Below are 22,903 nucleotides of genomic sequence, written 5' to 3'. Positions count from 1 at the left end.
ATATAAATACCATTATAAATTATTTCATTGAATAATAAAATTGATAAATATCGACAAACGTTGGATCATAAATTTTATGATACTTGGAGGAAATGAAATATTTCTAGCGGATTACGATACGCGTTATCCTTTATAAACCATGACAAAATTTGTTTTATGTCTCTAATTTATAAGACGAGCTTCCAGAAGGGATCTATCGTTCTAGTAGGTTTTTTTATTTTATTATTCTAATATTATGTTCCCATTATCCCAATACAAATCACAGTGAATCGACTAAAATTTAAGATCCACTCTTCGAGATTACGCAAACAAGATACGCTCTTCTCTATATATTTTTTTAGGTTTTCTCTCTTGCTAATGTAGCTTTTCGGTTACATCGATCTACGACCTCCACGATATTTTTTTATTTTCGTTTCGCCTCTTCCACGTGGATACGGGTTCTGATGATTTGAACAGACGTGGACGTTTTTCAATGTAAACTGAGATAGATGGCGCTTTTTAAAAACAGTAGCGAAGCGTTTCTTCTTCTTCTTCTTTTTTTCTTTTTTTTTTTTTCTTAAGAATTCACGTTCAGGACGTAAATATTTATTTCCTCCCGTGTTACGTTGTTTTTACGCTAGTTATGCCTTTTACGTTTCTACCTCTGTTTATTTTTTACCAATCACGTGTTGAGTGCACGAGAGTAATTGTGCAGCAGGTGTTCAAACTACTTGTGAGATTATCGATGCTGGTCCAGAAATACTTCTTTCTCAAACATTGGCAGCGTTCGATGCGATAGAATCGCGCAAGGGCACTTTACGGAGTTAATTAGACCTCGTAATGGAATAAAAGATTCGTTGTTGATTAAACGATAAACTCGAGCGATATTCACTGACGGCAACGTATAAGTACTTTTACGTCGCTTGAACGATTTGAACGCATTTTCAATGGTCCTAATGTAACTATCAGGTACAGAAATCGTCCAATTAATATTATTCTTTACTTTATATCGCGCGTATATGTAAATGTTTCTTAAGATATTCCGTAGTACAAAAATAGCTGAACGCGTTTAAAAGTTAGTGCAAATCGTCTTTTGATGGATCTCGAAGAGATCGCTTTAAATCTCACTCTGTTTATTTCTGAAATGAAACATAGTTTTTTATATTATTCTAGAGATTTTGTTTTTCCAACTATTTTTAGATAGAACGGAAAGCTTTTCGAAGAAAAATACGATATAACGTTTAATACGAATCTAGAAATTTTAGTTGTCAATTAATTCTACGTACGACGGCGAATGAAAATGTAAATACATTTTTTAATTAATCTGAAAATATTTTTTTAATAATTCCTAGTAAAGCCTATTAAAACACGTGGAAAATATATGAAATAAAAGCTCTTTCGTTCGCGGTTTAGTTTTTCACGGAATTAATTTCGAAAATTTCCACGTATACGCTGAACCGTGCACCCGCTTCACTCGACGTTTATAAATATCGTAATAATCAAAATCGGCCTTCCACCTTGTCTATAACGACTAGAGAAAATTTTAAGGGAAACGTTCTTTTCTTATTAAAAAAAGAACATCGAAGCCCATCCTACAGCGTACTTTAAAATCTATTAATATCCAAAACTCACACTAACGCTCACAGTCGCCAGTTACAAACATTCGTAGCATGTATTCTTTTTAAATATTAACTCAACATTTCGTATTTTCATGCCAGCTGTCCGTTTCGCGCGTTCACCCTTTCGCAAAGTTCAACCACGCGCTTCGCAACCACCCATACAAACACAGAAACTCGTGCACGCGAACGTCTAGGTGTATCGAGTGTGGAAACGCGCGAATGTCGAACGCGCCCACGCGATTTCTGCTTACGACGCAACGTGTTCGCGAACGTGCGACGTTTCTTCGTTACGAAACGTCCGCAACTCGCTCGATGTCCACGATAATTAAAGACTCCGCGAGAACGCGACATTCGTGGAACCGGTGATCCGCGTTTGTTATTAATATCGATGAATAAACGCCGCTAACGCGAGGACGGTCCTTGCCAAAAAATTTTCGTACCGACGATTTTTACCTTGGACCACGGATCGATCTTTTTCTTGTATCGAGTTACCGATTGGTCCGATTACGCGTTTGGGTTCGAAACGTGTCGCTTAGAACTTGGAATTTGCACAGGACGAGATATAACACAGTACGGAAACGCACAGGACAGAAACAGTTATGACATTGGTGTATTGAGAATAGCGAGATATATAATAAAAAGCTGGAAATGTTATTTCACACACGAAGTATTAAAAAATACTGGATAAAGGTTTACATGAAAATTTAATAAAGCGATGGAGATTCTGGTTTTATATTTTATTACGAAGCGAAACAACTTTGTTACCGGGTTGCTATGATGCTGATTGAGTGAATTCATCTGTGGACATATACGTAGTTTCGATGTAACATTTTTATATTTTACCATTTGTATATCGATATATGTGTTCCAATTTTACAAAATTGCGCTTTCTATATTTGAAGTTTAAACCGAGCAGTATTACATGATATATAATCATTATCTAACGACGATCAACTGGATGTAAAGGAGATAGGGGCAGACGATTAAATATAACGAATGGTTACGACATTTTAACTTTCCATTAAATTTGTAATTAAATTAATAAAAAGGAATGTGGAACATTCCCCCCTAAACACCTACGTTCATCGCGAACACGAAGAAATGAAGTTTACATTCACCATTGATTCCGATTGAATTTCATTAAAAACTAATTACATTTGTAGAATACTTCATAATACGAAACAGTTGAACGAGCTTCAAAATGAATCGTTTTACCAATTATTGAAAATCCAGAAACTCGAGTTTCGACCTTTTAATAAACTACTGCTGAAAATTTCAATCGCTTGCATTTCAATGGCGTTTAAACTGTCATCTTAATTATGGTTGGATTAAACTAAAATTTGACTAAAATGGTTGATTTTTAATATTCTTATTTTTTTTTTTTTTTTTTTTTTTTTTTTTTTTTTTTTGTAAATTGTTTATAGGAGCTTCGTTGTGGGTGTTAGGTAAGAGCGGCCTGTTCGGTTTCGAAACTCCGCTGTTGCAAATGTTCCTGTTCTCCGCGTTGATCAGCGCCGTCGATCCTGTCGCCGTGCTAGCGGTCTTCGAGGAAATTCACGTGAACGAAATCTTGTACATCGTCGTATTCGGGGAGAGCTTGTTGAACGACGCTGTCACCGTCGTAAGTACCGTTTATGTTCATCTTACAGGGCTTAACTACCTTTAATGTTGTACTAGTTCCGAGGATCTTTACGCATACCTGATTCATCGCAATTACGCTGCGCGTGTATATGCATTTCTGACGAGTACAATGCGGATGCCCGTGCATTTTTGAGAAGCTTAGGCCTGGAAAATTGTACACAGTGACATATAAAAATATATAAAATATCTAAATATTATATGTAACAATATATAAAATATACAAGGCGGTGATATCTAACAGAAGAAACGAATTCCTATCTAAGATGAATTTTTCTAGTTATATTCATGACCAATGTTATACAGGGTGGTTGGTAACTGGTGCTACAAGCGGAAAGGGGGTGATTCTACGCGAAAAGAGAAGTCGAAAATATAGAATAAAAATTTAAAAATTTAAAAATTTAAAAATTTTTTAAATTTAAAAAATAACGTCAATCGAGACAACGATCTACAGTGAGACCCGTTATAACGAGACGCGATAAAGTGCACGCGTACCGAGCGAAGATTCAAAGTCGATTTTCTCGAAAACAGAGCCTCGAAGGAAAAATGTTTATTCTATATTTTCGACTTCTTTTTTCGCGTAGAATCGCCCCCTTTCCGCTTGTATCACAAGTTACCAACCACCCTGTATAAACATTATTTTCTAATTATAATACGAAACTGCATAAACATTTGTAGTCTAACAACGAGTATAAACATACAAAGTTTACAAGGATAAGAATAAACGTATAAAATATCACAAGTGAAACACGCTTTAACCCTTTGCACTCGGAATTTTATTTCAATTTCCTTATCAGCAGCTCTCAACGCTTTTAAGCGTTTTATTTGAAATTTACTTTAACCAAAACGCCAGTTAACACCAGTTTTATTCACACTATCGTTGTATTTTCTAATTTTTAAGTGTACGACATATCTCGAAACAATTTCTAGGACGCAATCCTGCTTTTCTTTCGCACGTTTCACAAAAAAGGGTGGGACTGAAAGAACGTCGAGTGAGACTCGACAAAGGAGTTGCTGAGATAAAAACTGATGTCGAGTCACACTCGACATGGCAGTGCAAAGGGTTAAGATACTCGTACGTAACATATTACATATATGTTGTTTAATCCCAGACTATAGATATATTAGTTTATCAACTTTCATCGATCGTTCGTTGATCAAAGTAACATCCTATTACCGCATGAATCGATCAAATGAGAGCCTACTATAACTCACATTGTACCTTCATTCGTCCTTCCACCTTAACGCTAGTACTACCACGCCAGTCAACGATAATTAAAAGAATAATATAATGAATTGTATTTTGTTTTCTATGTATTCAAACCCGAAATAATTTTGTACCAAGGCTACTTATACCAATAGCAGTCAAAACGACTTGTCAAAGTGTGAAAGGATCCTGCAATCTGTTTATCGAACCCCAATTAACCAGTTTCCTCGTTTTCTACAACCTCCCGATATCATTCGATATGATGATATCAGTTATCAGGAAAATAGCCAGATGCTAACGCTAGAAATATCACAGCAGTCAAAATGGCAGGTTCTACGATATTATAAATTTATCAACCCCCGTTTAGGCATCCCAGATGGATTAAAAATACCAAAAATCTGCTACATAACATGGAATTGCTTCTGTGAGAAAGTAACAAATCAATAAATATAAAAATATTCTATTACTACGTATTTTTTAAAGACCAGTCATTTTCACTGGTTTTAGTAGAAAGAGCTTCGTGCTAACTATCGGTAGTTCTAGTGTTAAGATACGAAATTAAACATCGGCGCTAATAACATTGCACACACCATTAAACGCTGGTAAAATCTCCCAAGAAATAGTCGAAGAACGTGATGTAACGACATTTCTTCGCAGAAAGTCGGTAAATAAAAGTTCGAACGTAATCTTAGCCCAGATCAGAAAGTCCCTGACTTATAACCTTATCTTGGAACGGTACTTACATCATTTAAAGATTACTCGACCTCACGTGTCCTCCATTTCATAGACTCGGCTTCATATATCCGAAGAATTCTTATCTACTCGATGGCATCTCGTGCAGTCGTTTAATCGGACGAACAGCTGAATAAGTTGTGGTTGTTTAATGATACGCAGGTACTGTACCACATGTTCGAGGCGTACAACGAGATAGGACCAACGGAAATACTCTACACGGACGTACTGTCAGGATTTGCTTCGTTCTTCGTGGTGGCGATCGGCGGCACGATAATAGGAGTGATATGGGGTATCGCAACTGGATTCGTTACGAGGTTCACTCATCAGGTTCGCGTGATCGAGCCCATCTTCATATTCGTCATGGCTTACCTGGCCTACCTAAACGCTGAGATTTTTCACATGTCCAGCATTCTGGCGTAAGTTAACCCATCTACTTCTGCAAGCTCTTTGGCCAGTTGTCGCAATGCAAACAGGCAGAATATTTAAAGGCAACGCGTAAATTCGTTATACGTACGTTATCGTCGTCGTTCGATGATATCGATCGAAGATTTGGCAAAATTGAAAACGAATTGTCATTTGTCTTTGACGTCTATCGAAGAAGCTTCTTAGTTGTTTCTGTGTACACTCGAACGTTTAGCTTTTTCTATTAAGAAAACTATGGATGATTATTATTGTCCAGATTGCTATACTTTTTACGCGAATGAAATTATTAGCAGACTCGTAACAAATGAGCATACGATTTTCCGAAAGGTCAGTTTACCATGAAAACAGAGAAGAACATATGCAAATTTCTCCACTGTGTTTCCCTTGTTTACATCGATAAAACCAAATAGGCCGCACGTGGCCACCGCGACCTAGAAATTCGCAGCACGAGCATAGCTCATTCCTCGACACGCTCTCGACCTGCGGTAAATTCCAAAAAGGACCTTCCAGTTCTCACGCGAATCGTTACCTCTACAAGGTGTCTCGTTACAAACTGCTAATACGATTCGACACGGAATGATTCTGCGTAGAAAGTTAAATCGAAGGTATGAAACGAAATTTTTGAAAATCTGTCCAATACGCGCGTATAGGGTTTGATACGATCAAACTGTGTTTTCTCGAAAACAACGATTTAAACGAACGAATTTCATGTTTCGTACGTTTCGCTTGTCTTATTTCACACGCGTAGAATAAAGTAATCTCCCGTCGATTATCCTTCTTCTTGCCAGCTGAAAGCCAACCAGGTTCGCGTATACGTTTCCGACAAAATTTCCAAACGCAATTTTCCCAAAAGCCGTGCTCCGTATGAGAAAATGTTCTTGTATAGTCTCGGTTTATTTTTCACGTAGGATCGCGCTGTACGTGGTTTTATACGTTGTCAATTACAAAACACCCTGTATATCGAGCGAAGCGTGCACATTTTGCGTCATGTAGAAACGTAACGATTTCGACACGCCTTCCAGCAACCTCGCAGAAACTGTTCGTTAAACGACGAAGTGAAAATAGCACATTTTTCCCACCGTTGTATCATGCAAAATGCGGAACGTGTCGCGAAAGAAAGAAAAAAGATCGAACGAAAGCGCGGCGCGTTCTCGTGATCGTCGATTTGTTCGATAATTCTCTCAAGGCTGGTCTTAATGTTAAAAAACGAAAGGGTAAGAAGAAATGGTCGTCGTAAATAGCGGAAAGCTTTACGACAACGACGCGATTCTAGTTAAGTCTATTATTTACACGTTTCTCTAGCGAAATCGATGATCGATCTCGATATAAAGAATGCTCGCTGTACGATAACTGTTCAAATATGCTTAACCCGTAATCGCTCGGTTCTTGTTCCGCTTACCGTGATTTTTCTTCATACGATTAAACAGAGCCTCCTTTTGTGCTTGATTGACAAACAGACGGCTTTTGAATATACGACCGATGGTCGTGATACGATTACAAACCGACGGTTTGTTTATTTAAAAACGTTTAAGACGTGCGAATATTTGGACAGCGAAGCGAATTCGACGAGAATCGTTCGTTTAACTGCTTTTACGACTTTTTATTCTTTTCTTCTTTCTTTCAATTTTGCTCCGGGGAAAATATGATCAAGAATTCTTGACTAGAATTTTAATGATGCTACTAGTCCTTCAGACCGTTTTAGATCAATCGAGAATTGATCGGATGTAATCAATGTCGATTGTACGTATTATTTATCATACCGCGAAAAGAACGAAACCTTCGCCTTCTAAATTACTTTCGACGTTTCGTTCCAACTAATTCATATTCGATAACCTATTATTATTCACGATTGGATTATATCTTTGTATTTTTGTAGCCAATAACCCATCGATCTTAATGTATTTCGATTGAACTCGATACGAAACAACGTATTCTGTACTCCAAAAAAAAGAAAGAAATGGAGCAAACTAAACAATTCTCTATGGTGTTAATTCTACAGGGTGGTTGGTAACTGGTGGTACAAGCGGAAAGGGGGTGATTCTACGCGAAAAAAGAAGTCGAAAATATAGAATAAAAATTGTTCGTTCGACGCTTTGTTTTCGAGAAAATCGACTTTGAATTTAGGCTCGGTACGCGTGCACTTTATCGCGTCTCGTTACAACGGATCTCACTGTAGATCGTTGTCTCGGTGGATATTATCGCAGTTTAAGTTTGTTTTTGCCGTAACGGAGAACATAATGAAATAATATGAAGTAATCATAAAGTTTATTACTACAAAAATTGCTGAAAATGTTGCCCGTTCTGCCAAACCGCGCCGACAGATCAGAAACGTAAGATGACAACTGTAATAGAAGACTCGAAACTTGCAAATTCGAAAATCAAACTCCTAAATTCCCTTAGCCCAATTTAGCGAACGATTCGCAGATCCAGTCTACGAGCCATCTAAATGTACGTAGACAGACGTAGGCACGAATTTGCAGGGGTTGTGGAGCGGTCACGTCCCTGTCGTAAATCGAATCGACGTCATTGGGCCGTAGCCCGTCGATTTCGTAAACCCCTCGGATCGTATACGTTCGAATTAATTTCGACGACGTTTGGGAAACTGGCCGAATGGCGATCGATACGCGGCTATCCTAACGTCTCTCGAACCACCCCTCTACGTGTCGTCCACCCTCGTCGATTAACCGTGACCTCTGTATGTCGTAGGATCACCTTCTGCGGCATCACAATGAAGAATTACGTGGAGGCGAATATCTCGCACAAATCGCACACAACCGTCAAATACACGATGAAGATGTTGTCAAGCAGCTCGGAAACCATCATATTTATGTTCCTCGGAGTCGCTACGGTGAACAACCGTCACGACTGGAACACGTGGTTCGTCGTCATGACCATCGTATTCTGCTCGGTTTATCGAATCGTTGGTGAGTAATGTCAAGGTCGATGCTGTATCCTATACGATGACCACACACAAGGGTAGAATATAAGTTGTAAGATACGCTCACGAACGTATTGCGACATATTTTTCACTTCTATCCGCCTCTGTTCGCCAAATATACCGATAGAATCTCGTTATTATTTATGGCGGTCTAAACTTAAGGGGGTATTCTGGTCTAGAGGCATGAATTTCGGGAGATTTTCGAAGCTCTGTACGAGCGAAACAACAAATATTTTTGCTATCCTTCTTTTTAGAAACTTTTTAGAAACGAAAGAAACTTTTCGCACAATAATATATTTCAACGTTTTTGCGGCTCACAGGGCAAAATACATCAAATTCACGTGGCAGTCAACGCGTTCTAGTACTTTAAAAGCCCGTAAAAGTTGGTTGGAGCAATTCGTTCCCGAGAAAGACGAAAGATCTTTCGAGAAAATATTCGTCGAGTTATTATACGTGGTAAAAAAATGAACTCTCCAGTCGAACCTTTCTTAGCTCTCGTTACGAATCTTCGTGTCGTGTATGTGCCTAACTCTCGCGACAGTAATCTGGTCACGTGACTCCAGCTATCGAGCTGCACGATTCGAATTTGACACAGACAGAAAGAGAAAGAGAGATAGAGAAAGTTGTTAATGCTATCAAGAGATAAAGGAGTCTTAAGCTAAACCGATCATGGCTTATCGAGTGTCACTTACTTAGAGAATGGTTACGCGGCCGTGCCAAGAATAAAGCGTTTCTCGTGTTTTGCTATTTGTCTTTTTGCGGAATATCGATCCGGACTGGAGGGAAACTTGGCATGAAACTAAGCATTGTTTCTTGTTTTCTGGTGTAATTTGGATGGCAGAAGGAGCGAAGATTAGGGTGGAATATGTGCTTCGGACGGTGCCCTGTTTTAGGTGGATGATCGCTCATCTGGTGTATTAACCTCTTAAGAGATCACAAAGTTCAGGATCATAGTACAACGTCTCTTCTTATCGTATTATTTTATTATGCTTATAAAATGGTGTTAAAAATTACTTTTTGGAAAGAATTTTATTCTCGTATTTATCGTAGAGGAAATTAGACGCGCGAAGATGATACACGAGACGAATAACGTTAAGAAATAGTTGAAAAAGCTTGAGAAAAATAATCGACATCATTTTTGGTCATTAGATCAGACGGAAGATTCAAGAGCATTTTAAATGTACCAGTATCTCGCGGAAGGTTAATAGATTAAAAAATGAAGCGAAAAGAGTAGTTGGAAGATAGAAAAAGTTAAAAAATTAGGAAATATAAAATTGTATGTTACAACCCCTATGTATAATAATTTATCTCCGTTGCCCGCAATCTCGATTATCCAAATAGCCAATCCCGAAAATTGATATTGGCCATTAGACAAACGGAGAGAATAATCTTGAAGAAGCACGAATTTTTCTGATCTATCCCTTCCCTTAAGACGCGAAATATATCGAAAGACACTTAACGAGATTCGTCTAGCTCCTTCCACAACCGGCAGTTTACATCACGGATTACTGTCACGAGCTTACGGCTTCCTGTTCCATCGACGGTTTATCGCCAAATCGTCAGCCAGCGGCGACACTTAAAAAATTCATCGCTGTCTCTATAGATATACCTTGGCAATATTCTGCTTTCCATCATCTACAGCCCGGTATTTCCTTTTCCCTCTTGACTCTTCTTTTTTTTATTTTGCGAAATAAAAGATGCGATTAACCGCAGCTTTTTATTCCCGGATAAAGTATGTAAGCTACTGCTCGTTCTTTAAAAAACGTTGCAATTAAATACAGATTTTCGTTGTCCTATAAGAAATGGGAACTAACGTCTATTTCGATTAAAAATATATTCGATCACAGTGTATACGTCGACTAAAAAAGTGCGAACAACTAATTGTTGTAAATAGAAATTTTCTTTTCCCTTTTCCATTACGACTAATCACAGGCCTTCGTTGTCGGCTGGAAAATGGAAATTTGTATTTATCGCGAATATATTTCCCATTTACAGAAAGGGCTTGCAATTGCTCGTAGTTGCGACGTTACGTACAAATTGGAAATTAATGATTTCTTTGCACGGAAATTTTTTTGATCGTCGAAAAAATTCCAATTAACTGCGTTTCTTCGTTGACGCGCGAGATACGAAGAGAAATTTTTTGGATGCAAATTTTTTCATTCACGGATGCAACGATACGAAGACAAAATTCTTTACGCGCCAAAGACAATTATCGTAAATAGAAATTTTCTCTTTCCTACGGTTAAACATAGCTTTCTTCCGGTGTTACGTCAAAGTGTACAAGTTAATAATTATTGGAAACAGACGTAGAACTCACGACGTATAAATAGACACGTGATTAGCTTTTGAGTCAGATCTGTAGAGGATTATCAGCGACGAAATGGGCAAACGCATTGAGTCAGACTGAAATCGAATTTCAGGCGTGATCTTACTGACAGCCTTGGCTAATCAATTTCGACTGCACAAGCTGAACAAGGTGGAGAAGTTCGTGATGTCTTACGGTGGCTTACGAGGTGCTGTAGCGTTTGCTCTGGTCCTGCTGATCGACCCAAAGCACGTGTCCTTGCAGCCAATGTTCGTCACCACTACGATAGCAGTCATCTACTTCACGGTGTTCATACAGGTAAGACAACGATAACACGATCAATCAAGTAACCTCGCAGTACGATAACGAATAGACCGAGGGAAATCAAATATTACGGTTTATGCCTCGGCAAACAATTCGTATCTCGACTGCCATAATATTAGAGACTATGGTTAATCTGGCCTGTTAGAAAAATAAAAGGGAATAATTCATTTTTACAGATTATAAACTACTTTCGAATAAAATATAGAGTATACGAATAGCTTAATATGGATTCATAGATGGATATCAGCAAAATCGAGAAGATCGATTAATTATTTCTTTTAGTAAAAAAATATTACAACGAAATTTATATCGATACTTTTTTCAAATTTTCGATAAAGGAAACGTAATTAGTTTAAAAGTCACTTTTACTATTCCAGCTACCCGTTTTTAATTAAAACGCGTATTTAGTAAAAATTCGTCCCACGTCTATAGCTTTGAAACAAAGTTACCATTCGATACAAATAATATAGAAATATCTGGAATTAAATACTTAATATCTGCTCGTGTCAGATGGCGAACAAAATTTCTTTAATAGAAAGAACGATCGATCGAACATTCACGAGGAAGATAAATCGCGATCGTTATCGTATTTGCTTTTATTACTACAGATATCAACGTTATTAACAATAAGCTAGCGATACGACCAAGTATTACTGGTAATACTGATATTTCCATACTCTTCAGGTTTCCCTCTGACCGTCAATGATTACAATATTAAAATCCCGCAACCGCTTTGTAACGTTAAATATCACGAAATCTCTTAATTCAGAGGTAGTCTTTACAATTAACTATACTACGCGTGACGAAATGACGCTGTTAACGTCATTCTAAGCCCTTAGATATTGTCAGAGTTGGGAAATTAAATAGAAAGGATGGAAGCAAGCGAGCCTTCGAGTTCGAGTCAGAGCGTTTTCTTGTGTTTCGAGTGGTGGAATAACTCGGCGAACTTTTCACGGATATTTGCCTTAAAAGAAGACATTTAAGCAAATAGTTGAGATTTGTGCATTACGTTCTTTTCATCTCCGTTGCGAGCATTGTTACGCGCAGTTTCCATCGAGTACTACGGCCTCGGTTATGCTTGCTTTTACGTTTGCCATTATAACTTCATGCTGCCTCTCCTTTTTGCGTCTTTCGTTTGGATTGTCCCAATACATCCCAGAATTGTTTCGTAGACAACAGTTGTTTGAACCAATGAGGTTCAACGTTACTTTCCCGCGTGGTCTCGTATCATTTGCGTAAAACTTTAAATTAAACTTTACCGTAATCTAACGCACGGTACGCTCGAATGTGTTTTCGTTATGTTACGTTTTAATACGAAGTTATTCCGTGGAGTTATTTAACTCGGCAGGATATTCCAGTCACGTTGAATTTGACGAAAAAATAGTTCGCCTCGTAAAATTTCAGCTACGAAGAATTTACAAGCGATTTATATTTGAAAACAGAGTTAATCGTTAATGACATAATAAACAGTGAAATATACCCCGTACGTTGGCAGCTCGACAGCCATAATTTTCTACGAGATATAATTTCTGCTTGTCGGGAGAAGAGAAATCTGATTAACTAATTTTAATATTCTCACTTGTAATTATCGTAATCCAGTAGCTTGTGTACATTACTTTGTTATTTTATTAATTCTTATACAATAGGCTCCTCTCTCATTCAAATTTTCTCGTTCTTTCCTTAATATGTTAAAAGCTAGTAGTATTTTATAATATCGCGAGCTTTGTTATTCCTTTGCAAAGTTCAAGATTGATTTTTAAGATGTTGTAGCTTGGGTGACACAAATAACCCACCCTACCTGTGCCATACGAAGAGATAACAATAAAGAAAGGTTGCTCGATTCAGGACAGAACGACGCGATAGTAGGAACACCCCCTACCTCTAAATCAACATTTCACCCCGAGAGCCCGTTGTTCGTGAGAAGTAAACTTTGAGAAATGTTGATTCAGACTCGAGAACCATTCATTGGCTCGGCTGGGCCGAAGCCATTCTTACGAATTTTCTCGATTCCCTTTGATTCTAATATACCGGGTATATCGATAGGTGGACCAAAGTTTCTCGGAAATGAATGATTTTTCGAAACTCTGGAAGGTTCCGGCATTAATAATTATTGGAGCACGCAGGTTAAAAGGTTCCAAGGAAGAAGAAACTTAAATGGCTTTTACCTCTAAGTATTTAAGATGACAGCTTTTAAGGTCTCTTCTCGTTTGTAAAATTAAAAAGCGGTTTAGATAAAAAAAGAAAAAAAAAAACGTTCAGGAAATAAAGTTACGTAAGACGAAATGAAATTTCTTCGTCTTTCAGCATTAATCATACTAATTTCTAAAATTAGTGCTATCTAAAATATTCATAGATATTCGACCAGAGAAAGAACTCATATATAAATTATTCCAAGACATTTATTAAAAATAGAAGAAGATTATACGAAGGAAAGAACACAATTTCCTTTATTTCACTAAACCAAGATATATGGAAAGAATGAAAGGAAATATACAAACGTAGCTGAAACATTTATATTCGATTTGATCGTTGCTCGTGGAAACTACCTAAATAACGTTCCGTAAAAGGCTAGCAGCGATGCGACGTATGGGAATTCATACGCTGGAACCTGTTATCACAGTTTGTACTACTAAGTATACGCGTTAACCGGGAAATACGCGAACATTCGCTACTTGTCTCGGTCATTTTGTCATTACAGACAACTACTATCGAACTGTCGAGTTTTGCTCGACTCGTGCGACTTTACGACGATCACTGCACACCGTCTAGTGAACGCAAACATACTGCGTTATAATATATCCGATCGTAATATCGGTGTATGCGTGAACATACCACGTGGAGGAAATTCCCTTTTTTTCTTTTATACTGCATGTGTGCACGCATGTATACATAGGATACATCGAAAATCAAGGTACGATCCGAAGGGAGGAGATCGCTGGAAGCTTGGAAATTTGTCAAAATTAAAATTATGCTCTCTTCCTGTACTTCTTATCTTATAAACTTTCTTCTGTCTGTATACCTGACGAATCTTCGATCTTCTCGAGAACGAAGCTGTAAACGAAACAATTACATTCTGTATTTTATTATTTATCTTGGCATTTAGTATAACATATGTTTTTCAGAAATATCGCATGATAAACCTAATGGCAAAATTTTAGACTTAACTGATCATTATAATATCAATATTAATATAAAATAATTGAGCGTTATAATATTTCCTATCATAATATCGATATATGCGTGAACATACCACGTGGAGGAAATTCCTTTTTTGTTTTTCTTTTATACTACATGTGTGCACGCATGTATACAAAGGGTACATCGAAAATCAAGGTACGAGCCGAAGGGAGGAGATCGCTGGAAGCTTGGAAATTTGTCAAAATTAAAATTATGCTCTCTTCCTGTACTTCTTATCTTATAAACTTTCTTCTGTCTGTATACCTGACGAATCTTCGATCTTCTCGAGAACGAAGCTGTAAACGAAACAATTACATTCTGTATTTTATTATTTATCTTGGCATTTAGTATAACATATGTTTTTCAGAAATATCGCATGATGAACCTAATGACAAAATTTTAGACGTAACCGATCATTAGACAAATACTTTCTACGCCTACTGTAAGCGAGACGTTCTTTTGTCCGCCATTGTATGTGCAAGAAATTCGACGATGTCTTCTCCAGCGTTACCTTAGAAATTTTACAATGTCTCCGGCATTTCTCGTGTAAGTTATCGCGCTATGCAAAAGGATCGTGCCGGATATCGCGGAGCATGCCGTCGATATCGAATTTCCGATCGACTGCACGACAAAGTCGATGGTGTTTCTAGACTTAATGGAGGCCCAGAGCGGTAGTTCCGCGGAGGTCGCAAACAGGACGCGCCTTCAGGATGAAAGGAGCATGTTTTTCTATCTAGTCGTTTTTTGCTCGAGGCGCTTTAACCGTTGCAGTTTAATTACATCGCTATTCTATTTGGCCACGCTTCTTTTAAACTCGATTTAATTCATCAGCGAAGAAATTCGACGAAATTAAAGCGAATAACTATGTACGAAGTGTTAATAAATTGCATTGGATTTTCCCACCCAGTCTCGCGATATTTTTGTCCCAAAACACGCGCAAAAATACGATCTCTATATTACAATTATTCGTATCGAGTTATCTCTTCGTTTAAATTAATTTACTCAAATACAAATATTTCCCAAAACTTCTTCTATTTCTTAATATGTACTGTGTTTCTTCCCATTAAAGAAATTTACGTAAAAATCAGAATAAATAATGTATTTAATAAAGAAATGGTATTTATGGCAGATAAATATGGACACCTCGATCGATTGTCAACTCTTCTCCATCGACCAATACGGTCAATTCCTTTCTTCGTCGATTATTCCATTTAATGTCCAATATCTGACAAATAGAAACATTTATCTAAATACATCATCTACTTCTTTCGCAGAAGTTTCTAATAAATAGCCTAATCTTGAAAAATTTTCCAAACTTTTCCAACAACAACTTTGTATAGAATAAAATTAACGATGGAATATCGAATGAAATTCATATCCCTGAATTACAAGTCTCTCGTTAATCTTCGATATCTTCCCTCTGATAATCTTCCTGCATCTTTCACCTTTTAAACTTTTTAAACCTTCTTCCCCGTGATCCACCGGAGTAAAGAACCGCCTGTCAATTCGTACCGACCTATAATGCGTTCGAATATAATACGCGCAATCACTATGCTTTAGTAGCGCAGATTTATAATAGAGCCAGGCAATCGATGAGCATCGACATAGAGAAAGGTCATCGTCGATCGCGTATTTATAACGCAGCTAACAAAAAGGCACGCTGCACGCGTTTAAATTCTATATACAAGGTGTATGAAAAATTGTGACACGAGGGTGGTTGCTCGTATAGAATTAAGTGAAAGATCTAGACAAAAGTTTCGTCATACGGAGCTTCATTTCCGAGAAAATCGAATTTGCAAGTTTTTCGAATACGCGTGAACTTGGTTTAACTGCCAAGATTCTAAGGACAATTCGCATGAAAGATCGACGGAAGAGTATTCCATAGACAATGGCGGATAAAAGAAAGTTCACTCATTTATAAAAAAAAGTAAATTTGCTACAAGAAAGTATTAGTATGGTGATCGATTACGATTAGAAAGTTTATTGACATTTGTAAAAGGTACATATGTTATTTCAGGAATATTTGCTCTATAATTCGTGTCACTATACGTCTCTGCATGCATTTTAACGCGACGTAGAATATGCAAGAAAAAGAGATGCACTCAAATATGTGCGAGAAGTCTTCAGGGACTTTGAAAGCTTCCGAAAGAAACAACCCTTGGGTAATAATAATCTTTGCAGCGTGTTTTCCTTTGATATCTTGATTGTATCGTCGTAACATAATGATAATATTTAGGTGATTATTTTTACATGGAACGCCCTAAATATATTATATTTATTCGTTGCTTTCGTTAAACGTTATTCCATTTTGTAATTCAGTGACGTTTACTCGTTAAACTTCCTTTCGTTCGCCACTGTAAATCAATGGAAAGTAACGTCAACTGTTAACTGTGGAAGCACGAATACCACCATGCACGATGTATAAATATCGATAATATGCAAATATTGGAATCTAAATATTAAATAGACGGATTGAACGATTAATTTAAAGTTAGACTCGCAACTATTCATTTCCTTGCTAATTATGTGAATAGATTCGTAGATATAAAAGCTTGTTATATTATAATAAATCATGATTCCTAATTTTATCTTCCTTTAAATAGAAATAACGCGTCGCGAGCGGATAACTATAATACATTGGGAATACTAAAAAGATATGGCGAGGGTTATTTCGACTCCACCCTGCCAGTTAAACGACGACCCTTTAACCCTTTGCACTCGGAATTTTATTTCCATTTCGTTACCAGCAGCTCCCAACGCTCTTAAGTGTTTCATTCGAAATTTACTTTAACTAAAAACTAAGACAATTTAAATAAACAAAGGAAGAAAGAAATTCGCTTAAATACCAGTTTTATTCACGCCATCGTTGTATTTTCTAATTTTTAAGTGTACGATATTTCTCGAAACAATTTCCAGGACGCAATCCTGCTTTTCTTTCGCGCGTTTAGCAAGAAAGGTGGGCCTGAAAGAATGTCGAGTGGGACTCGACAAAGGAGCTGCTGAGATAAAAACTGACGTCGAGTCACATAGCAGTGTCAGGGGTTAATCAGCCATCGGTGTAATATCGCATCTGGCGGTGTATTCAAATTCTCTGAAAACGTGTCTAAAGTAATACGCATAATTGCGCGATAAAATATTTGGCGATTTAAATTTGTAATTGCAACCACAAGAAGATATCACAGAAATAGGTACAATTGGGCGCAATACAAAAATCACCGTTCTTCTTCTATTTCTACATTTGAATCTTCAATTTAACATTAGTGTTCTCTTTCTGCATTTAAATTTCGTCGTTTAGAGCCGCACATTTGAATCTAATATTCTTCCGCGATATCCCTAAATTTAAATCTTCTTTCTGATGTTCTTTTTCTGTTTCTACGTGTAGATCGTCTACCTGATACTCGTATACACTTACAATCAGTTACAGTAGTATCCAGTCACCTGAATATTTTATATTCGGCGCTTAAAATATCATTTTTCGATCTACTCTATCTTCGACCTATCCATCGCGTTACAATAACGTAATGAAAATGGTATGTTACCTTCAAACTTCCTCTTTATCATTTTATAATTCTACGTAAAGTATACCAATCGCTCAACCTTCGAATCGATATCTCGCTGACAAACAGTATCGGTCTAAATTCTAGCTCGACCTAATCTAATCTGCATTTGCCAACCGACAATTTAATATCGCTCTTTGTGTCAATGAGTGAATTTTACAACGAGTCTATTAGAGAAAGATCCACTATGAGAAATTCTATTTCCAGGGAATCACGATCAAGCCGCTCGTAAAAATCCTGAACGTGAAACGGGCAGAGAAGAAGAAACCTACCATGAACGAGAGGATCCACGAACGGGTAAGTTGTTCGTTGTCTTCTACTATTTGTATTTGCCTGGAAAAAAAGAAACGTCCGAGACCGGTGATCAGCCATAACGAGCGAAGTGCCACGCTTTGCGATCGATGGCTTAATAAAAAAGTAGCGAGAGAGTACGTTGCGTCGGGGAAACAGAGTGGCGAACGAAGAGCGGCGCGTTGTATAAATTATAGAGGACGCGTGGTTATACGCCCTTATCGTTCGTGCAAATATTAAGAAAGAGCAGCGAGCCACGATACACGGGAAAATCAATAATCGTTCGTTGGCCGATGTGTACGAGAAGACTGCACTGATTTTCACCGGTAGCCATATTTTCGTAAACGAACGCTGCTGCAGGAAAAGAGCAATTTCCTACGCTTCGTTTTACCTTTGCCACGCGTAGTATTCGTAATAAATTTTTACGCGTATACCGTGCGCGTTAATGCGAAGTATTTTGAAATTTCATTGGCGCTGTAATGATCGTACGTATTGGCAAAATTTGAAGCTAGTCCGATAGTATACAGGATTTTTCGTTCATCTTGTCCGCTACCGCCGCGAATCCTGTACACAGGTGACCATAAATGATATTCCTATTCCAAACGAAAGTTCAGTCAGATATCTGGACACGATAGTGGACAGAGGAATGACATGGAAACGACACATCGTAGATAAATCCAAACAACTTGAATCAAAATTTAAAAAATTCTACTGGCTCACTGGCAGACGTTCCAACTTGAGCGTGCAGAGTAAAATAATGCTATATAAGGCAATATTAAAACCTGTTTGGACCTATGGGATCCAACTATGGGGAACAGCGAGTAATTCCAATAGAGAAATTTCAATCGAAAACTTGAAGATCCTTAATAGATGCACCTTGGTATGTTACCAACGAAACGATACATCGCGACCTTGAGATATATCCAAATTCAGTAACAGATATAACGCAAGAGTTAACAACCACCAAAACTCATCGGTTACTCAATTACTTGACACGACGGATCAGATCCGTGGGCTAAAAAGACATTATCCTCTAGATTTAAACATTAGATTCAGCTAGAATCAAACATACGAAATAATTCACTTATAATTCTCGATGAGAATTGATCGTAAAATTCTTCCAAAAAAAAAAAAAAATCTTGTCCGCTATGTCAGGAAGATGTACGAGGAAAAAGTTCTTTGGCGAATATCGTGATTAATGATTTTTTTCCCCGTCCAAGGTCGTTCTTTTCGACTTTAACCGAATACGGAAACTAAGAAATATCGTAGATAATTACTCGTTTAATAATTCTTCTTATCTGTGGAAAATGCACGCTCGTACCAATTGTGTTGTAACTAAATGTACACATTTTCAGAATCGTTTAAAATTTTGCCAATATAACGACGATAGTTGGATGTTGTTACGGTGTTGATGAACTTTCAGAATGTTTCGTATAACAGAAAATGTGGACAAATGTGGGAATGTTTTCGTAAACCGGTGTTGAAATATCTTGCTGGATAAGGGAAAATAACAAGCGCGTGATAAATCCGGCGGAGTAAAGGAAAATGGCATCTCCGTTTTACAGATAATGGACCACGTGATGGCTGGGGTCGAGGACATTTTGGGCAAGCACGGCAATTACCATGTTCGAGACAAGTATGCATAATTTCTGAATATATTACGTTGTATAACGAATATCATTGCAGGCTAAAGAATAACATGAAATTACGCTTTTTATTGCCGTAATTCAAAGTAAGCACCGGCTCGATTGATTTCAATTTCAAAGTAAAATCTGGCCTTCTTTTTCCGTGTTTTGAAACGATTTAACCGAATCGACGCTCGTCAAGTCGAACATCTTTGTAAACTGTTTTCAAAATATCGTTAAGTCGTCGAATGAAACGATAGACCGTAGTCTTTTACAAACATACGAGTTACGAATGAAAATAACCGTGGAATGTTTTTTTCGTCATAAAGTAACCGTAATATAAGATGTTGTTGAAAAATGACATTTATCATGCAACAAACTAGCGTTTAACGTTCGTTAACATCGAAGATAACATTTTCTCTGGCGTTTGCGTTCTTTCGGCCACTGATTCTTCTCATACGTTGAAAAACACGAACAAAGTTTATTGACTTTTCTCTCCCCTAGTAGGATGACTCACGAGTTGTTGAAGATGGTGATGCGGGATGCAGATGATCCTGATCACCAGAGTACATTCACCATCATAAATTATTTACTACGGTTTCACGATGGACAAGAAGTTTCCTAATCTTTTTCGGAAACGTGAAAAGAATTTCTTATATATTTACTTCCTAAATATTTAGAATAATTTCAAAATGACGTTCCGATAATCGAGATTCCACAATTACTGTGACATATTCATTTTAAATTCCAAGTAGAAGAGAAACGACCCTATTTTGAGAAATATCGTAAAAATCAAACTCCAACATATCTATATTAACGACGTACTTTGAGAATGATTTTTTTTAATTTATTAATTCTTTGATCTCGTAATCTGACATTTCATCTTTAAATATTCGTTCCTCGTTTCGTCATCTTGTTTCTTTCTTTTGTTTCACAGATTCAAGCGGTTCGATAATAAATTCGTTCGTCCGTACCTAGTGAGGGATCACTGTGGCGCGGAACCGAAAATATTGGAAACGTACTCGAAACTCGCGATGAAAGACGCTTTGGATTACATTAGAAGGAACGCGTCCACCATCGGCAATATCAGCGGAACTGAAAGCATGTCCGCGATATTCCGCAACTATAGCAACACAGGACAGTTCAATGGAAGGTAGGGCTTCGTTCTTTTCTTCCCTCCACTCTTCGTTTCTCTTTCCATTCTTCCCAATCGTTGGCACACTGAGTTATCTTCGTTCGTACCTGACCTGTTTACTTGCACAATAAGGAGCACGATGAATGCTTCTTTGATCGTAACAGATGTGTACGCCATCCCTTTGTCTCCCTGGTGAAAATGTATTAATTATCGAGGAAAGTTTTCCCGGTGAAACAGAAGAAATCGTTGCGAACGAAATTTCTTTGAGCTCCATCCACCTCGCAGTCCAACGCTTTGTTTCCGTTAGTTCGGTGTCACAAAAAATTGACAATGGAGTTAAAATATTCCTTTTTACCTTTAACATCTTTTTATGAATCAAGACACGCGACGATTTGATTTTCTTACTTGTCAACCTGGAAACCGGTTAAACAAGTAATTTCTATTACCGTAAAAATCCTATTCATCGTATTAACGGAAAAGTATCAAATATAGAGACGTACATTCTGGTTGATCGTAAAAATATCGCTTTCTTATCGACTATTTCGTTTAAATTATGATCAATCGGTCGTGCAACCTTCGTACCTTTACAATGTAGTACCTTCGAATGTCTTGTAAAACATAGATGAAAGTTTCTTTTCTTCCTTGCATTACGTACATTGTCTTATACCTTTCGTTTTAATCTCTTCGGTAGAAGCTTTATACACTTTCATACTTTTATCGTCGACAACACTGTTAACGAAAAAGAAACAGGAGAAGCAATTTCTATTATTGTAAAAGTCCCGTCACATCGGTGAGATGGAAAGGACACGACGCGAAGTATCTTTCCATCCGGTGCCAATGTCCTGTTATATGCTGCAGCGTTACAAAACGCCGTAGGGTGTCGATGACTGCCTGCATGACTCACCACGGGGTGAGTATACGGATACACCCTGGCCAAGGAGCATAACCGAAGATAAGTCTGCATTGTATCTCGATTGAACGGTGGACCCTCCTCGAAACACAGTATCGATCTTGAAGTGGCAGCCCGTCATAAAAATGTAGTCTCGTTCTTTCTCCTTCCAGTCCGAGTTGCAGCCAGCTTGAAGCGGGCTGGAATATTGATCTCCAAGAACTGGAGTACAACCCTTCCAAGAAGGACTTGACGGACGCCAGGATCCACCACCTATTGGCCGAAGAACTTTGCAAGCCATACAAGAGGGTAAGAAACACACTTTTTGCTGAGTATTCAAATTTTTATGTGTGTGTGTGTATATATATATATATATATATATACCATATATATATATATATGGTACATATCGTGTATGCACGTCTCTGAAAACCTTGCTGACGAGGACTGATTTTTTTTCTTCGAAGGATAATCGTATCGCTGCTTGGAACTTCAGCTGTCGATTTTATCCTTTAGTTATATTACGTAATGGTATTATGCGAGACTTAAAAGACAAGTGGTACGAGTGGCGAGATCCTGCAATTTGAGAAAATTGCAGCTTCGAAAGTTTCAGATTCCGGAAGACTTAGTCTTCGTCAATTGCGAAGCTTTTCGAGAAAGCCGAGCATAAGACAAAATGAATAGAATAAATTGTATTGGGAATTTCTATTGTTATTTTTCAACGTTAGCCACGTCAGAATTTAGATAGTCTGAATTTCATTTCGTTCTTCTCGCGTTTAGAAATAAAAATTTCATAGTTGTTTATAATTTTCGTGAAACGGAATATTAATACTTGAGATGAACATTAAAATTTCATATACAGGGTGATTGGTAACTGGTGGTACAAGCGGAAAGGGGGTGATTCTACGCGAAAAAAGAAATCGAAAATATAGAATAAAAATGTTTCGTTCGAGGCTTTGTTCTCGAGAAAATCGACTTTGAATTTTCGCTCGGTACGCGCGCACTTTATCGCGTCTCGTTACAACGGATCTCACTGTAGATCGTTGTCTCGATTGACGTTA

The 22,903-nt window shown here is 37.6% G+C and overlaps 1 protein-coding gene across 6 annotated transcripts in view; it reads left to right on the top strand.

The window, feature by feature from the left end:
* LOC100742437 (probable Na(+)/H(+) antiporter nhx-9) overlaps window positions 1–22,903 on the top strand; it is a 41,217-nt gene that overhangs the window by 7,073 nt on the left and 11,241 nt on the right. For all 6 annotated transcript variants that reach the window (XM_033322077.1, XM_024369330.2, XM_012388553.3 and 3 more), the window contains 8 exons: window positions 3,023–3,219; window positions 5,338–5,594; window positions 8,308–8,525; window positions 10,960–11,162; window positions 18,110–18,199; window positions 19,759–19,829; window positions 20,756–20,971; window positions 22,016–22,151. In XM_033322077.1, the coding sequence (XP_033177968.1) occupies window positions 3,023–3,219; window positions 5,338–5,594; window positions 8,308–8,525; window positions 10,960–11,162; window positions 18,110–18,199; window positions 19,759–19,829; window positions 20,756–20,971; window positions 22,016–22,151 (1,388 nt within the window). The remainder of the gene's footprint in view (window positions 1–3,022; window positions 3,220–5,337; window positions 5,595–8,307; window positions 8,526–10,959; window positions 11,163–18,109; window positions 18,200–19,758; window positions 19,830–20,755; window positions 20,972–22,015; window positions 22,152–22,903) is intronic.

This window comes from Bombus impatiens, unplaced genomic scaffold, assembly GCF_000188095.3.
Source record: "Bombus impatiens unplaced genomic scaffold, BIMP_2.2 scf_0549, whole genome shotgun sequence".
Lineage (NCBI taxonomy): Eukaryota > Metazoa > Arthropoda > Insecta > Hymenoptera > Apidae > Bombus > Bombus impatiens.
The sequence above is the reverse complement of the archived record's forward strand: the minus strand, read 5'-3'. Positions and strand labels throughout refer to the sequence as shown.